Source organism: Agelaius tricolor, unplaced genomic scaffold (assembly GCF_023055355.1).
Source record: "Agelaius tricolor isolate 1412-34295 unplaced genomic scaffold, bAgeTri1.0.p SCAF_7, whole genome shotgun sequence".
Classification (NCBI taxonomy): Eukaryota; Metazoa; Chordata; class Aves; order Passeriformes; family Icteridae; genus Agelaius; species Agelaius tricolor.
Window position 1 is genome coordinate 31,027,332 of NW_027269267.1, and position 18,810 is coordinate 31,046,141.

The 18,810-nt window shown below is 41.0% G+C and overlaps 1 protein-coding gene across 3 annotated transcripts; it reads left to right on the forward strand.

Moving 5' to 3' along the window:
* The first annotated feature begins 12 nt into the window (after window positions 1–12).
* Window positions 13–18,535, forward strand: CHST10 (carbohydrate sulfotransferase 10). 3 transcript variants are annotated; one of them, XM_071430801.1, is made up of 7 exons: window positions 13–348; window positions 1,797–1,932; window positions 5,103–5,242; window positions 7,998–8,095; window positions 10,790–11,024; window positions 13,239–13,344; window positions 15,233–18,535. In XM_071430801.1, exons 2-7 carry the CDS (start codon window positions 1,883–1,885, stop codon window positions 15,768–15,770), a joined length of 1,167 nt encoding a protein of 388 aa, XP_071286902.1. In that variant the 5' UTR covers window positions 13–348; window positions 1,797–1,882; the 3' UTR covers window positions 15,771–18,535. The 3 variants fall into 3 exon arrangements, with proteins under 3 accessions (XP_071286902.1, XP_071286903.1, XP_071286901.1); XM_071430802.1 differs by lacking the exon at window positions 1,797–1,932 and having other exon boundaries at window positions 14–348; XM_071430800.1 differs by lacking the exons at window positions 13–348; window positions 1,797–1,932 and adding an exon at window positions 1,969–1,989.
* The last annotated feature ends 275 nt before the right edge of the window (window positions 18,536–18,810 follow it).

Genomic DNA, 18,810 nt, shown 5'->3' on the forward strand with positions numbered 1-18,810 from the left:
CCGCCCTCGGTTCCTCCCTCCCTCCCGCCTTCGGGCGGCCGGGTGCGGCGCTGCGTCTTCCCGCAGCCGAACCGGGCCGTTCCCGCGGCGGCCTTCACCTTCCTCCCCTTCCCGGCGGCGGGGCTGGGGCCTGCCCGCGGCCCCGGGAGGAGATGGAGGCGGCGGCGGCAGGGCCGGGCGGCGGCGGCAGGGGTTGAGCGGGGCCGGGGAGGCGCCGCCGCCGCCCGCAGCCGGGCGGGGGGGATGCGCCGGCAGCCCGGGCCGCCCGAGCGGGCCGGCCGTGCCGCCGAGTGAGGCGGGAGCCCGCCGCCGCGGGCCGGGGCTGCGGGCAGCGGCGCTGGAGGGCCGGTAAGCGGGGAGGGGCCGGGCCGGGCCGCGGGGAGAGGCCTGGCGGCTGCCAGCCCAGGGCAGAGGCTCCTCCGGCACCCCGGGTCGGGCGGGGATGCCAGCGGGCGCTGCGGGCATGTGTTGTACGTCTCTGCCGGGTGAGGGGAAGCCCGCCCAGCTTCCCTCCAGAACGGGAAAAGTTTATGTCGGTTCATCCCAGGTCCCTGCGCCCGGAGCAGGGCTGGGACTGGGGCTGGGCATTGCCTCGGCTCGTCCCCTGCCGGTCAGAGCACGGCCCTGTCCCCTGTTCTTGGCCGGGACCGCTCTGGGCTTTCGGAATGAATGGAGCACCCATGAAGCCTGGACGCTGCCGTTCCCAGCGGTGAGGAGCGTGGGGTGCCCGCTGGAGCGGAGCTGCTGTCTGTCAGACCGGGCACAGAGGGCACGCAGGGTCCCGGCCCAGCCCGGCGCCGCGGGACGGGCGCACGCCGGGCCTGCCCCGGGCCCAGGCGGGTCACGCAGCGGTGCCGGCGCTGCTGCTGCCCTGGTTCGGGGTGCACATCCCGCTGACAGGTGAACTGCGTGCGCAGGGAGCGCCCCGGGCCCCAGCGGGAGCTGGAGGAGCAGACACGCAGGCCTGCTAGTGCCCTCGGGAGGAGGCAAGCCTTAGGAGAGAACCAGCCTGTTACGATGTGTGCTAGAGCATTAAGTAGCGCCACGCAACTTGCCAAAGGAGCGTCTGTGATATATGTTAGTCTGAATTTTTTTGAAGCAGAACAAATTGGCCAGATTTTCGTACCTGTAAAATAACACAAAGGAAGCATCGGTGAAAATGAAGTAGGTTGTCCCAGTTAGCTGTTGCTTTGCCTTCCTTACCAGTTCCATTTCCAGTGATGTGAGTCATCATGTGCTGATGGGCAAGCACTTGGGAGTTGGAGCCTCCTGGCGTGTCACTGCCATTGAGGATGCATGCAGGGACTGTCCTGCCAAAGAGCCCCTGTGCAGGCAGCATAAGCTGCAGAGCCAGAGACTGTGCACTGAGTTTTAATGCTGCTTACATTGTTTGCCCTTTGTCCCATCATTCACTTGAAGACAGCAGTCTTCTGCAAAGAGTGAGTGTTTATTCGAGGTAGCAGGTTACTTGTGGGCTTCGGGTCAAGCCTGCAATGCTGTGTCTTGATCTTTGGTTCATATTTGTATTGTGTGTTGGGGTGTGTGTGTTGGTGATCCCCTTTTTTCTCATGCAAAACCCTACATCTGGCTAATCTGAGGGTTATGTGACAGTTTGCCTTTGTGGTAGCACTGAGAGGGAAGGACAGAGGAATGGGTGGGGACAGGAGTTTTGAGATCTCTTGCTTCTAAAATGTGTAGAATTGCAATAAGAGGGAGAAACTAACCAGAGAGCTATTTCATTGTGAGAAAATTGACTAAACCTTCAACATACTTCTTGCTTTTGTCTACTTGTAAAGAAAAATTGTGTTTTAGACAACCAGAAATAGAAGACTCTTTTGGGAGCTGAAGGAGCCTTTTAAAGAGAAAAACCAGAAGCTATTACATGTATTTACTAGAAAATAAGTGCAGGAGAGGCAACAGAAATGCAGCAAGGTTAGAGATGAAACAGGAAATGCAATTGCCCTATGTGAAAACAACAAAAATATTAAGGTAGAGTCAGAGAAAGAACATAAACACATTACTTTTTTAAAAAGTACTGATCGTTGCATTTGAGCATAATGGTTGAGGTATTCCTGTCTGTAACTTTGAACAGCTTTGCTTCTTGAGATCAGTGATGAGCTGCTGATGCAGATGTACTTTAAGATGTTGGAAGTAACAGTGTAGTAATATCATAATTACATTATGACAGATCCTCTGACAAGACTCTTACATTCATGAGTATGGTTGCAGATTTCATGTGCACATTAAAAAAAGAAGAGTGTACAAAACTGCTAATGTTTTCCTCTCAGCTTCCACGTCTTGAAGGGTAAAAGAGATGCTTCTTATGGATGGGGCTGCAGTTCTGACCCCTTCCTGCTCTCTAAGCCTTTCCTTAAGGTGAGAATTGCTTGTAGGTGACTGGCTGAAATGTTCTCCTGTCCCTACAGCACAGGACCTGGCAGCAGGGTCCTCTCTCCACTAACTGCATTCAGGTCAGAGCACAAAGCAACTGCATTTCCCATGGGATTTAACACAATTTCTTAGAAATCCAATACATGAATTACATAAGGGGATATAGATCAATAGTCCTTACTGAATGGTGTGCATCCATCACTGTTATGGAAGTGAGCAGACTAGCAGGGATGCTATGAATGTTGGAGGCCTTTCTACCCTGCTTTATGTAGGACAAATATACTGAGTTGGGCAGAGAGGTTTGGCCCAGACTTTTCATTATACCTCTGAAAAGCCCATAGCTGATTGTTAGAGATTTTCCTCCTGCAGAGTGTTCTCTGCAAGCTTCTGTCAGTCTGCTGCATTCAGCGTTTTGGATGTTGAACAGGTCTCATGGTTTTAGCAGAGCTACCTAAAAAGTAAAAAATGTCATTGCTACAGTTCTATCTCTTGATATCAGATCTGATTTTTTGTCTTCTGTGGGAGCTGGAAATAAATGCAATGTCTGAGAGTAAAGGTAACAAATCTCAGTGCTTAAGTGGAATACGGTGCATTTCATGGCAGACTGAAAAATGAGGACCTTTGAGACCTGGTGCTTTTCAGAATGTATCTTAGGGCAGGCTTGCACTAGTGTAGTGATACACTAGAGTGGGAATAACTTTTCAAGTACTTAGCTGAAAAGAGGCCAGTCTGATGGAATTCCTATGATATTTGTATTTTCTGGTCAACAGCTTTCCAGAACATGAAGAATAAACATGTTTGGGATGTTCCATGATCAGTTGTCAGCCAGGGAATTGCAGCAAAAACCAGATGAGAAACATTGTCTTGATGGAGGTCACAGCACCCATAGTTGTTCAAAAGACAGTTGATGCCTAGGTGTGGTGTTTTTAGAAGTACTTAAAAATGGACTCATGAAAGAAGAGGGGGGAAAGAAAGAAACTTTCAGAAACCAAACTGAAAAATGAGGAAATAGATAGAAATAGGCCTGAACACTGCCATCCTAGCTAATTTTTTTTCCCTTTAACTGGAGAAATTCAGTTCTTTTTGTCCTCTTACCCATTTTTGCATACATAATTTGGGTCCCAAGTCTGTTTTGAACTGTTTGACTGCCTGCACAGGTTTTCAGCATATCCTGAAGATGGTTCACTGCTGTCAGCTTTAGAGAGAATTCTTCCTGGAAACATTTGCATTGCTGGAAGGCAAAGGCTAGTTGGAAAAGCATTGGCACCTGTAGCAGTAGTAGTGATGTTGCAGGTGGACATGCTGAAACAACATCAAAACCAGGCTTACTTCTGTTACTGAAATTTTATGAGAATGAAGAAAGTGGAATACCGGTATATGACTGAGAAACTTAATAAACACTCCCTTAGAAGTGTTAACTAACATTTTTTTGCATCATAACTGGGAATGAGGGCATTTCTTGTATTCCTTGGCAATTCACTTAAATGCCAGCATAGAAATTGTGATCACAAACCATGCAGATGTGACTCTCATTGAAGTTGCATGTGGCTACTTTAGGACTGAGTTTGATCCTATTGCTAATTACAGGATTGTTGTGAGGATGTCATTGTATGAGATTTTTGTATTAGATCCTCTTTGGTTGAATGCTTGAATGTTGTGCTGCATGTGTTCTCAAAAGGAAGCATTCACTCTTTTCAGCACCTGTGTTCAGCCCCTCAGGTGTCTTATCTGTCCAGCACCAGTAGAGATAATAGTGCTGTACTTTTGTAGGTTTTGGATGTGGGTTATTTTTTTATTTGCAATGGAGCTTTCATAGATACCTGGTGTCTACCTCCATGTGTATTGCCCATCAGAAGTTGGAAATTCAGCTAAAGATACAGCCTAAAATTTTCCATTTCTCTTAGTGGCTGGGAACTTCAATCTCTTTTATTATTGGTTTCCTTATATTTAATCTTACAGCCATAGAAAAAAAATTATTAGGATAGCAGTTTCAAAAATCAGGACAGAACTGTGTGTATTGAGTCAGTTGCTGTGGATGGTTTCTCTGCACATTAAAACTGCAATCTCAATTGTTTGGGTAACCCTTCTTGCACTCCTGAGGAAGTTCTCTTTGAGGCTTACCTGCAGGGATAGAGCTACAAGTAGTAGGCAATGCTGCAAGGAAACTGAAAAATATTTGGTCAGTTTAAGCTTAGTGTTCCAGCTTGGTAGCTTCCAGCCTGTAATTTCTGTGGGCTGGGCAGGGGAAGAGTCCATGTTATATGTCATAAGCTGGCTTGGGATAACCAAGTATAGTGTTAATGGTACACCACTGAGAGCACAGCTTTCTTCAGTATCTCTTCCTCTCCTACAATGGGTTGTCTTGCTAAGCTGAATCAAAAAATAAACCCTTTTTTTTAAAAATGGGGGTTTTGATCTATCTCCCCAAGCAGTCAGACAGACAGTGCTATTCCCAGCACAAGCAGAAGGGGGGAATGTTCACACGGGTGAAGGAGTGAAGCCTCACTTTGACAGCAGCCAGTAGTTACATTGTCTCAGCCTTAATGTTGCTTAAAAATACAGCTGAATGGACAAAAAGTTAAACGTGGAATCTACTGCTATGTTTTATGACACACATACATATTAAAGTTTCTTATTTTTGGTAATGGAAAGTATTTTTTCTAAACTGTAACAAAAATAATTAATGTGTCAATGTTTTCTCTTTCAAACAGGAAGTGCCAACTTTATATGGCTCACATGCATGCTGACAACATGCACCACCAGTGGCTGCTGCTAGCTGCATGCTTTTGGGTGATATTCATGTTCATGGTTGCTAGCAAGTTTATCACATTGACTTTTAAAGACCCAGATGGTAAGTTCAGCTTTAATGTTTGATGTGAAACAGAAAATTGAATAGTGCTTCACAAAAATATTCTTTTCTATGAAAGTAGCTCTTGGCATGTTATCTCTTCTTCAGTAGGACTGAGAACAGAACAACTAAATGTCTGGAAGTGACAGTGCTGATAGTTCCATTTCTTGCTAGAAATCTGCAAATCTAACATCACAGGAGATTTTTTTGGTGGTTAAGAACAGAAGGGATCGTGTTTGGCAGTACTGTCTTGGCAGGTCTGCTTTTTCAATTATGTTTAGTTTCAGTATCGTTATGTGCAAAAACAACAGAGCACTATTACCTGTTTAAAGTCAGAAGAGACTCAGAGGGTACTGAAGAGTTCATTTCACATGATACTAGTTTCTGTCTTTTTGTCACTGCTTGTCTTGTGGCTGGGGCATTATGTAAAACTTGTGGAAAGTTTTATTTCATTTGCAATGCACTGTGCCTAGCCACCTCTGGCCTGCTTCTTGCAATCAGTTTTATCCCCTGCTATTTGACTTGTAAACAGCTTATAGGCTTTTGCTCAGCTTAAGTAGCCGAGATGTTATTAAGATGATGAGGAATTTAAGCCATTTGATGACACCACACAGCATGTTACTTTTGTGTCTGCTGGGAAGCTGCTCTTACAAAGCCACCCTACAGAGAGCTTTGGGTGAAGGTGATTATGTGACTTTGAGTCTCATGAGATCTGTTTCTGCATCTTCCTAAGACATGCAAAAAATATGTAACTTTTGAAGCATTGACACTTGTGCTGTGTTTTTCAATAATTAGATAATGGATAAATACATTAGGTGTACCTTTATAAATAATATGCATCTATGTGAAGATTTGTTCAGCAAGTCTTACAGAGGAGAAATGTAGACTAACTTAGCTTTCCTTGGACCCAGCTGTTCTGTCCTGGTGCATCTGCAAATCAGCTAGTCTTATGTTAGTAGTTATATCTTCCAGTATTTCACTTTATGCCAACTCTTGTTTCCCAGCTCAGGTATTGTTTGGGTGTTTCTTTTCATCAGAATTTCTCAGGAAAATTAAAATGTAGTTAAAAATAATAATTGCTAGAGCATAGCCTCTGCATTTATTTGCTTTTTATTATCTTGGCTTGCCAAGTTTTTTCTTTTTATTTTCAATGCTGAATCTTCCAGTCCTTTTGAATAGTTCTCTGAGCAGATGATACATAAATTCTTAAGCTTTTCCTGCAAAGGCATGACTATAGTTAAGTGTAATATGTGTTGGAGTGTTTGTAATAAAACTGATTGAGGGAAATACTTTGACTATACCAACAGAATTTTGGAGGAAGTCCAAACAGGATGGCAAATCCTGGAGAAGCTCTTCTAGACTTAATAAAATATAACTTGTCAGAAATTTTTCTTCTTTGGATGTGTCTTCCTAGCAGATGGAATAAAACCAGCAGATGCTCAATGAATCAATATTCTTTTGTTTAAGCCTTTTACTGATGTCTTGGGTGCATGAGCAATAGGAACTTCTTAAGGAGCAAGTTTCTGTCCATCATTCCTAGTAGCATCTACAGGCATGCTTTTACACAATGATAGTGAAAAAATAGTTTAGCTGCTCTTGCACTGAATCAGATTACTTGTATTTTACAGAGCACCATGAAGCAAGTCTGTGCACAGCAACAGTTACAGTTTCTGAATGCTTGAATGCTTCCATTGCTTTCAGTTTTAACTTGCTTTTCCATGCGTGCCCTTTGTTAAAATCCAGTGTAGGCAGAGTTGAGTACTCCCTGAAGAAAAGGGCATAGGCAGTGCTCACATTTTCTCAACCATGAAACAGTAAGCCCCTGTGGATGCAGATGAGGAAACATTATTCATAGAAGAATCTATATGAAGGGAAAAGTAATCCAATATGGATGGAAATAAATTTTCAGGGAGAAAACATGTTCTTTTTGCTTTGTAGTTAGGGAAAGCTGCTTCAAATTATTTTTGATTTTTCTGCACTGTGTAGACTAAAGCTAAAACCATGTGCTATTTTTTGGGGCTTTTTGTACCATACTAAATGCAAAAGATGAAAAGGGTTCTTTCTTACATGCTTTAATTTGGTCTCAAACTACTAGCTGTCCTAAAATCACAAAAAAAAAAAAAGCAGAATTTGTTGTTATGAGAATCTCTAAAGAAGGCTATCGGTCCAGTAATAAAGGAAGAAGGGGATCTTTATTTATTGTTGATTATAGGTGCTTACTTAGAGTACCACAGAAATAAAAGGATGTCCATAATGACACTTCTTCTTGTAAGTTTAATAGTCTACAAAAGAAGAAACATTTTTACTAGTATAAAGGGAGAGAGGAACCTGATAGATTTAAGTTTTTTATTTGGACATGCTTTGGCAAGTTCATTGAAAAATAAAAATCTCCTATGCACAAGTCCATATAGTTATACCAAATTATCTATCAATTGAGGTATTTGGATTCAAGACTTTGATATCTCTGCACACTTTTTAGAAAAAAGCAAAGAAAACAAACAAAAAAGCCAAGTAAAATATAATGGGTATGTTTCTTTGATAAAACTCAAATGAAGTTGCATCCAAAATTCCCAGAGTACATCCTTTAAAATATTCATTGTCTGTATCTGTCTTGTCTAGTACCTTTCCATGTGGAAACAAATCCTAGTGTTTTGTAAGGTTAATACAGAAAGTAAAGTTCATGTGTTTTAGTTGTAAAGCAGAAATAGTTTCTTTCCCCTCACCTTCTGTAATGCTGTTATCTCTCTCCCTTCTTCAGGCTATGGTTCCAAGCAAGAGCCATTGATTCTGACAGCTGTGACAAAAGTGGAGGAGGTACATGTGCCACAGGAAAAACATTGGCCTCAAGAATTCCAGGTGCATACTCTTGAGATAAAGGTTATGTGTATTAAAAAGTAGAAGAAAAGAAGAGATTAAGGAAGGGCTTCCTGTTGTTCAGATGAATTGCTAGACAGGAATTATTTATTCAGACTGTTCTATTTAGATAGAGGCGACAGAATTCATTTTAACTTCACAAAGCTGGTTTGTTACGGTAATCTGCTGTCTTGTTTCATCTGAATGATTCAACTTAATGTGTTTCCATTTCTAGGAGAAAATTGTTACAGTGCTCCTTTATCAAGTCAGGACAGTCGTTTTTGTTAGCCTTTTTAATGTAATGGCCCAGTTTTGGATTACTTGTGTTCTGTCTTGCCATAGTGATCAGGTTTGTGCTTGTTGAGGGCAAGCCTGTGTCTGTGCTATTCTCTTAGATTTCTGCCCAATCTCTCTGTTTCTTTTTATCTCTGTCAATTTCTTCTTCGTATTTTGTGCTCTTTGTGTTTCACATTTCAGCATTTTTCCAAAGTAGAACATGAACACAATAGTAGTCAATACCAGTTGATCTTTTAGATGCATAGCTCTGTGCTTTCAACAAATCGACTACGGAACTCTGAAAATCCTTTATACAAATGTAAATTTGAGAGCAGTTGCAGAGTGCGATAAATCAAATTCTTTTTTTTTGCATTAGTACATAACTCATCTCGTCTTTAAAGTATTTTTGTGATGCAGCATGGAAGGTAGGTTAGCTGTATAAGCATGATTCTTTTTGGTGTCATTTTTCAAAAGGATAAAATTTAAGTTACCTTCAAAATACTTGGGAAAAACACTTTGTTAAATGGACGGTAGATCTATATAGAGATAATTTTATTAGCTTTCTTTACTAGTATGGAAGAGGATAATAAGGTTTCTGGATCTAAAACAATTCCCTCTTGACTTCCTGACAGCATGAAATGTAGAGTAACAACATTAATTTTGGTTACATGTAGAAAGAATTGTTTGGACAAATAAAATAATCTGACAGACTGTTCAGATTACATTCTGAGCAGGGGGTATTGGAGAATAAGAAACAGAAAAAGCAGATTTTTTTTTTTTTTCCTTAGAAAGGTTGGGACAAAAAGTAAAATAATTCCTTTTCCATCTGTAGCTTGGACACTGTACCTAAAATCATAGAATCACAGAATGGTTTGAGTTGGAAGGGACTGTTGAAGATGGTCTAGTTCCAAGCCCTCTGCCATGGACAGGGACACCTTTGATTAGCCCAGGTTGCTCAGAGCCCCATCCAGCCTGGCATTGAACATTTCTGGGGTGGGCCATCCACAGCTTCTCTGGGTAACATGTTCCAGTGCCTGACCACCCTCATAGGAAAAAATTCCTTCCTAATGTCTAAACCTATTTTTTTTCAGTTGAAAACCATTACCCCTGTCTTGTCACTCCAGGCCCTGGTAAAAAGTCTGTCCGTCTTACAAACCCCTTGTGAGTATTGAAAGGCTGCAGTGAGTTTTCCTGGAGCCTTTTCTTCTCCAGGCTGAACAGCCACAGCTGTCTCAGCCTGTCTTCATAGGAGAGGTGCTCCATCTTGGACCATCTTCATGGCCTCCTCTGGACCTTCCCTTAGCAGGTCTATGTCTTTCCTGTGCTGGGCCCCAGGGATGTGTGCAGCACTCCAGGTGGCAGTAGAGCAGAGTACAGAGGGAGAATCCCTTCCTTTCACCTGCTGGCCACTGTGCTTTTTTTATGCAGTCCAGGGTGCAGTTGGCTTTCTGGGCTGCAAGTACACACTGCCAGCACAAATCCAATTCACTCATCAGTATCCCCAGGTCCTTGGCAGGGCTGGTCTCAATCAGTTCATCCCCTAGTCTGTATTGATATTGGGGATTGCCATTCAGTTATTGGAAAGGTGAAAATTTGTCAGTAGAAATTTAAACTTTCCTATCACCCCTTAACTAGAGAATCTCCTTTTTCCTCTCACTCCACTAGTTGTGAGGCAAAAGGTGGTTGTGGTTCCTTTCTTAGTCTCAGAAAAATGAGACATGTGAAACAGCTCATTCATTTTTGGGGAGAGGTATCCTGATACTTCTTTTGTTTGTCACACTGATGCTCAATGTTCACATTTTTATTTACCTGATTTTATTTCAACTTGGATAAATGGAAACACTGGATGCCTACAGGTGCTAGAGAACAACACAACAACACAGAACTTTGATCCTAAATTTTTTCCCAGCCAGATGGGTCACAAAATATTTTGAGTTGGAAAGGATCCACAAGGATCATAAAGTCCAACTCTTAGCCTGCACAGGACGTTCCCAAGAATCACACCATGGGTCAGCCCCATCTTCTCAGAGCTTAAAGCATAATTTATGTTGGAATTCCTGTCCTAACCTCTCAGAAGCTTTGATTACAGGTTGTTGAAATTCTGTGGGAGTTCCAGTATTTGATCAAGGCATGCTTTATCCACACAGATAAGGCTCTGCTGCTGTGCAACAGACTTAAATTGTTGTATAGAAAAGCTCTTACTACTGTATGTACTACCATGTAATGTCTTAAGAGCTGAACCAAAGTACAGCAGCAGCACAGGAAGCAAACTGTTGGCTACTCCTTTAGTTAATACATAGCAATGTTTTAATCTGGGAGTCATTAGGGTGCATAGTTTGGGGATTTTTCTACTTCATAATTTGATCTGAGAACTAAAGTCTTTAACTTTTGTTTTTTCTTTCTCCTCTGCATTTCATAAAGCCAACTGGAAAAGCATTTTCAGGAAATCTGATCCGCCAGCCCCTGGTTCATATGGAAAGACTTGAGCTTCTCAGGAATGTCTGCAAAGACACTGCATTGAGAGATCTCTCTCATACTGCAGTTTCCAAATTCGTCTTGGACCGAATATTTGTGTGTGACAAGCACAAGATCCTGTTTTGTCAGACGCCAAAAGTGGGCAACACTCAGTGGAAAAAAGTCTTGATCGTTTTAAATGGTATCTGCTTTTCTGTGGGTGTGTGGGTTTCTTTGAGGAAGAGGAGGAGAAGGAAATGGAATTGTTCTAACTGGGGTAACTGAAATGGATTCTTTCTGCATTTCTGTACACTGATACTTAATTTCAGCTTTTCACTTATCACAGTTGTTTCTTGTCCTTTCAAAACATCCCCTTAAAATGAGATCTGTTCTTTCTGTAAAAATAAGTATTGTTATTACTTGGCTCTGAAGATGAGTCATGACAGAGTACCCATATGCGTGTAGTAGGTAGGTTTCTTATCTTTGAAAGGGTGAACTAAATTATAGAATTTGAAAGTGTATGAAAAGGTATTATAATTGCTAAGTAATAATAATATTATAGTTCTGGCTCAAGGCCAGTGACTTTTAACTAGAGATTTTAGCCATGAAGAAAGCCAGTTAAAACTTGGCAGCTACTCTTGGCCTTGCTGAAATCTTGTGTGTGTTCTGTCAGTGAACCATCTTAAGAGTTACAAAGATTCTGAGGTGCTTAACACTATAGTTTGGTCACCAAAGGTATGTTATAAAAGATGGTGAAAGAAGGAACAAAGAGACAAGTGTGTTTGAAAAAGTAGCAAATGAGCTGTGTCCCTCAGCAAAGCTTTTCCAGCAAGCAGTACTAACATTAAAAACTTTAATGTTAATTTCATCCTTGATCTATGGATGTGAGCTAAAAATCCAGCAAAGATACACACATACCTATGTGTATGCATGTTTCTCAATACCTATGAAAGCAACACTCAAAGTACTAAATATGGAACTGTATGAGGGCATTGGAAGTACCTGCTCTTAGCAGCATTTGAGAGATAATATGCAAAGAATGCCTCAGAATGGGCAGGCATGTATTGGCTATGCTGAGTGGAGAATAACTCATGTCTTAGCAGCAGAGAACTTTTCACCTTGAGTTTCCTGGTTCTGTCATCTTGGATAATGATAGAAAATTGCTTCCACATAAATATGGTCTTTTTTTCCTTAAGCTGCCAGTGCACTGGTGTCTGCTGATGAAGGCTACTGCTGTGGTTGACCTAACTTTCTCCTCTTTGGGTAGTTTCAGAAGGCAGGGCTGATACATGAGGGGGAATAATTTATGCCCAAATACCTAAGTGGTATTTGGAGGTTCAGGAGGGGGAAATGCAGCTATGACACTGTGGGGGAGCTAACTCTGCTACTGCTTGTACTGACTATGTCCTGTGAGGTGTCTCATCTGACATCTGTTGTCCACATGTGATTCACCTATGGTACCAAAAAATACAATTGAAAACCTGAAACTGATAAAATACAACCCCAGTCCCCACCCCTCACCCCTGCCCCCTCCAGGAAAAAGAAAATTGAAAAACTGAGCAGCTGAGTGGTGTGTATTATTCACTTGAGTTCTGGAAATGAGAAGGCTGTAGAGGCTTTCACTTAACAGGCTTGTTTTGTAGCACCCTGTGCTTGTTGCAGGTTGATGTTCTGAAACGATGCTGTTGTGTGAAGGCTTATGCCTAAAGCCCAGGGGGCCACATGAGATGTTTCTCAAGGTCATAAAACCTTCCAGGATCAGGATACTAAAATGAATGCAGCAGAGTTAAGTGACGTTATTTTTCTTGTCAGCTCATGTGCTTTCAGAAATGAGTGTCTGGAGACTTATGTTGTTAATTTTAGTGCCTTTTAATCTGTGGAGTATTCTCTGATTGGAATTTTTGTTTCAGCACAGCATACTTGTTAAAAAAACTTTATGGATCCTGAAAGCAAAGTACTTTTGCATTGAACCAGTTCCAAAAGCAGCTCATAGCATTTATTTTTGTTGGTGGTTGAAGCTCAGCCAAAAAAAACTGGTTCCTTCTTCTGAGTTAATCCTGAAAGTCTTCCTCCATTTGTGTGTGCAGGCAGAGGGAAAGAGAATGGGGACACTGACATGTGAGGAGTTACAGGCTTAGACATAATTGCTGATTAAATTTACATAATATGCTTTTCTGAGAATTTTGTGGCCGTTTGGTCTTGGACCTTGATGTCACATACCCTGAAGAATTTTAACAGTTTTCAGCTTTGCAGTCAGAATCTCTCATAATTTAACAGTTTTGAACATAGTAACTTTAAATGGTAAAAATAAAGAAAAGACAAAGACATAAAACTGTCAGCCATACATGCTTGCTCATACTCACTGGTTTTTTTCCCCTTGAATGAATCACTTGCTCTCTCATTTTGATTTGTCCAGGAGCATTTTCTTCCATAGAAGAGATCCCAGAAAACATTGTACATGATCATGAGAAGAATGGCCTTCCACGCTTGTCCTCTTTCAGTGACTCTGAAATTAAAAAACGGTAAGTGGCCCTGCCAGTGAGTGTGGGAGGGGTTTGAGGTCAGTGGTGTTATGGGCAGTCAAGGGTACAGCTGAAGTCTGTGTCTGAAACTGAGGGCAGCAGGGTTTCTGCTCCACCATTTGTATTGTGGCACTATTCTGTTATCCTCACAGATGTTGCTGTATCTGCCTTCCTACTGGCTTTGAAGGAGAGCGCCAGTGTCATTTGTGATATAGTTAGGTGAGCCAACCAACTCCTTGGCACATAAGGTTTCAGTAATTCAATGCCTACCTAGTTGTTAGATAGCTGACCTTCAGAACAGAAGGTTTAGTTGGACAGCCCATCCTGATGTCTCATATGGTAAACCTTACTGCCTACAGGTAAGATTGTCGTTGCAGCAGACTGACTTACTGGGACTGAGCTGGTTAGATTTAAATTGTTAGTGCTTCTTAGCCCTAGAATATTTTCCATTCAGCTGAACCACTTTGTTTTCCTGTTTAAGTGCTTCTGGTTATTTTCAGAGCCAAAAAATATTCTGCAATAGAACTTCTACATTACTTTGGCTAGATTTTTAACTGTGCCTGCTCTCATCTCTATGAGAGCCTATGCCATATATAATCCCTGTAAGGGGTGGCAGCATGGAGAGAACAGGACATAGGATGACAGTGGACACTTGTAAGCCTGTTCTTGCATGGATTGTGTGCATTGCACCATTCTGATGAATCAGTCCTTTATACATGTGTCACGTGTTGGTAGAGCTCAGCCCAAGGGTTTTTGTTGCATGCAGTGGCACAAGGACATTTATCACAGCTGTGCCTGGAGAATTGGGGTCACTTGATTGTGTTGATATTGTGCAAAGGAAAATACGGTCACTGCATTCTTGGGAACATGGATCTGTTTCCCGCCCTCTGAGTTGCCCTGCAGAAAGGAACTGTTCACCTGGGGGTAAGCCCTAGTTAGGATATATGAAGTTGAATCCATTATTGTTTGAGTTGCTGTGTTCTGCTCAGCATGGAAGCAATGCTGGAGGTGTGTAACATGGGTTCGGTTTGGATCTGAAATTACCAGAGTTTTAGGTGTGGAAAGCAGGATGGTGTGGATTTGTTGACTCAGTTTGCTGACCTCTACCTAGCCCTGCCTGGCTAGGAGTAAGTCTGGAGTATCTGAAGTATGATGCAAGTGGTGTACAGGCTGAAGAGTCTATCCATGTCCAGTCCATCCATACTTATTTCAGTGAAGACTGGGCTCTCAATATCTTTTTTTAGCTATTTATTGAAATAGATTTTGTTTTCAATTTATTCCTCCTACAGATAATCTGACTACAGAATATTACATATTACTGTATCACAGTAGTACATTAAATTCTGTTGAAAACTGTGGTCTCATGTTTCAGTGGTACTCTCAGCCATTATTTGAAAGCATGACAAAACATCAAAATAAAATACTATTCTTAACCTCTTTGTACTTAAGCAGCAATTTATCTAACTGCCTGCCAGTGAAAAATGCAGCCTTCTATATACATTTAGCTGCACCAATGCACTTTTCTCCATGTCCATGTATGGAGAACTTCTCCATGTTATGTATTTTGGTTTTTTGAGCTTGATCACATGACAATACAAATATCTTTAATTTCAGTGTCTTTTGTCTCCTGTTTATTATGGTTGAGATAAGCTAAACTCCTCCAGTTTGAATAAAATGTGAAAACTAGTATTAACCATTTCTTCTTTGTCCTGTATGTAAAAACTGCTAGTAAGAAGACAGAAATTGTATTTAGTCCCATTGATTATAATATTGATACAAGTGCTCTAAGATTCATGTTGCTGGGTCGGTGGTCAGAGTTCATGTACATTTTGTAAGTATATGCTAAACACTTTCCTTAATTATTTAATTTTTTTCTTCCTCTGTTTAGACTGAATTTATACTTCAAGTTTTTTATTGTTAGAGATCCATTTGAAAGACTTATTTCTGCGTTTAAGGACAAGTTTGTGCACAATCCTCGATTTGAACCTTGGTACCGGCATGAAATTGCTCCCGGCATCATCCGTAAGTACAGGAAGAACCGCACAGAGACCAAAGGGCTGCAGTTTGAGGATTTTGTGCGCTACCTGGGGGACCCTAATCACCGATGGCTGGATCTTCAGTTTGGTGACCACATCATTCACTGGGTAACATACGTGGAACTTTGTGCTCCCTGTGAAATCACATACAGTGTGATCGGACACCACGAGACCCTGGAGGACGATGCTCCGTATATCTTGAAAGCAGCTGGCATAGACCACTTGGTATCATACCCCACAATCCCCCCAGGCATAACAGTGTACAACAGAACAAAAGTAGAGCGGTATTTTTCAGGAATTAGCAAGAGAGACATAAGACGCCTCTATGCACGATTTGAAGGCGATTTTAAACTCTTCGGTTATCGTGAGCCTGATTTCTTGCTTAACTGACACCTGGGATAAGATCTGAAAAAGTGTCTCATGGATTAATCTAATCCTGTGTGAATACCAGCTGCAACACTGGCAGAGCTGAGAATGACCATTTGTTTTCTAGCTTTTTGATGTTGCTCCACTTTTCAGTGAAATATTTGTCATATGAACAACTAGGGGCTTACAGTTGTTGTTTCCTGACCATGTTTTCAGTACATTATTGCAATCTGTTAGGAATTATGTCTCTGTTATCTAAAATACAGAATTTGACTTCTCCCCTCCTCCCTTCAGGAAAAAGGAGGAAGAACAAATGGGCTAGGATCTTCCTCTCCTTCCAGACAGAATGCCATTTTTGAAATGTTAAGTATTTATAAAGGTGACAATTTCAGTGTAGGTTAACCCTGACATGTGGGTAAACATAATGATTCCTCCTCATGAGATAGTCATGTAGTCTCTCATGAGCTTTGTAAATGAGAGGCCAGTACAAGACTAGAAATTAATTAAATGCTTGACAAATATAACCATCTAGGTTCTGTCATGTGGCTGCTACAATAATGCTGATCTAATCCCATTCTTGTCTGTCAAAAAATGAACCTAATTAGACAGATGCTTTTAGGGATGTACAAAAATGAACTGGTTCCACATCCCAATTGTCTCTGTATTTTTGTCAAGTGTTTACTGTATTTACTACTGGTGTATTGAGCCTCATAATTCTACTTTTGATTTTCAAGAGATTATTTAACTCCTGGCTGTGTAAGTTTTGTGAGAACACCAGCTGCAAGTGGAGCATAGAAGAAATATGAAACTGCTAAGGAAACTGTTAAGGAAAATTAATTTAAAGTATCAGTTGTATTTGTGGGAGCACATATAATAATCATAAGATGCTCTCACGCAACTTAACTTGTCTTTTCTTCTAACAGTTAAGATTAATAAAGAAGTTACAAAAGCAAGATGTCATAATAAAGAGCTGCTTACTTGGATTAAAGATCCACCTTTTTCTTATATCCAGCCTTGCTCAGTTCAGTACCTCAGAGAACAGAAAGTTTATCCCCCTCTGAATATTGATCTCCATACTACTAAAGGAGAGAAGGAGACAAGATGAATCCCTGATTTTTCTGGTGATTCACTGCCACAGTGTCCCAAGTCAAAAATTACTGACATTTATGTTACTGATGTGGTAAATTAGCTATTTGCCAAAAGTTTAAATGTTGCCTAAATTTGTGTACCCATTTAATGCATTAAAAAAAAAAGGAATGAATTGAGTGGATGCAGCCATCATATTTGCTTGTGCTTGTATTTTGTCTTATAAAGAGCAGTCCCTTGTCTGAGTTCACCAGCAATAAAAATCAGTGTGCTGCCAGAAGAGAGATAGACCAAATATCTGAAATACAGGAATTACTCTGTCACAGTGAGCATGTGAACTGTATTTTTGAAATCATTGTCCCAAAAGATTTATTTTCAGATCAGCATAATGTTGCTGGCTAGAAATGCTAATGATGGCCAGTGCTATGGAATCTGTTTTTAAATCCAGCCACTGTATGTTTTTGGTAGCTTTCTGTATTAACACAAGGAAGCATCTTGCACTTGTGTAAAAGGAAAGCTGTGCCAAGCTGACATGTGCTGCTACCCACAAACAAGAAGCCCTGTTGTAGGTGAAAATTATTTCAGAAAGATCTCAACAGATGACCTGAAATAAAGTAGAAGAATCATTAACTGGGCATTGTTAGCAAGAGAATAATCCAGGGTGGCAAAGTTGGAAGGTAGGATATTTTTTCAGGTTGGTTTGTTTTGGTTTTTTTAACAATTACAGTGCCCTAACTTGGTAGTTCTTAACCAATGATAAAAAGATGTTAACAGCTCCAAGTTTTTCTGTAGTTTTCTTAATATGGAAACTTAGCAAAATGCACTGATAAATGCATTTTGGAGCTAATAACCTGATGGATTACCTTGCTGCCAATTTGAAATGTAACAGTGAATAATGTATAGTAAATTCAGGCCTTAAAGTTTAATAAAGTAGAATTGTTTTCCTCTGAAAGTATAAGCTGCTGATCCCACAGAAGGCCAATGTATGTTTTTCTTTTTCTTGGTAAATTACTTAATGTATTGCTTGCTTAAAAATTGCCAGATGAAAAGTGCTACATAAATATTAAGTAATAATATTTTTTTTCTGATAGCTTTCTCTGCATTGAGTTCTGAGCTCTGAACAGAGTTATGGACTGACCTAGGCAGAGGTGTATAATCCTCTCCCATCTCTGCATTCCCATCTTTTCAGGCTGGAACTGGAATGCATGTTATCATTTCTTCAATTCAAATGTGAAGTTTCTCCATTCAGTTATATGTTCCTGAACTATATTTTCTTTCTAGAAGCATGGGTTTGTTTTTTTTTCCTTACATGAAAGTAACAACAGTGCAATTTTGGCACATCTTTTGAGGAAACTTGTATACCATGATGGTCCTTGGCAGATGTAGTAGGACTCTCCTAAAATTGGTGCAGTGCAGGCAGGACAGTCAGAGTGTGCTGTGTTAGGGAGGAGGCTCTTGCCACGCCAGTTATGATAAATTAAATGCTTGTGGTTTGTTTCAGCTTGATTGTACTCTGCACAAGGCTTTTACAAATGTAGTCTCAGTGGCACGCACAAACATCATTTGGCTGTTCAGATGTTATTTGCATACCACTTTCAAACTGCAGATGATATTTATGTCATATTTTTGGAACTGCTGGCCCAGATTATTCTTTCTCTTTTCTTTTTATTGTTACAGCTTCAGAAAACAAATTCACATCCTTACTTTGTGCATCTGTGTCTCTTTGTTGTCTCTCCTCAGCAGCTTTTGAATCCTTTGGCCCATTTTAACCACATTTTGCAAAGAAAACTCAAGGGGTAGTGAGTTGAAGTAATTTTCTTGAAAATAGGAGGAAAAACACTCCTTGTACATCAGAGAATCCATACTGTATGTTGACTTTAGCAAAAGTGCAGACAGGAAACAGTTTTACTGTATCTGCTCATATGGAGCTCCTGATTTTTGATGGACTCCCTTCCCTACAGTCTGGCCTCTTATCTCA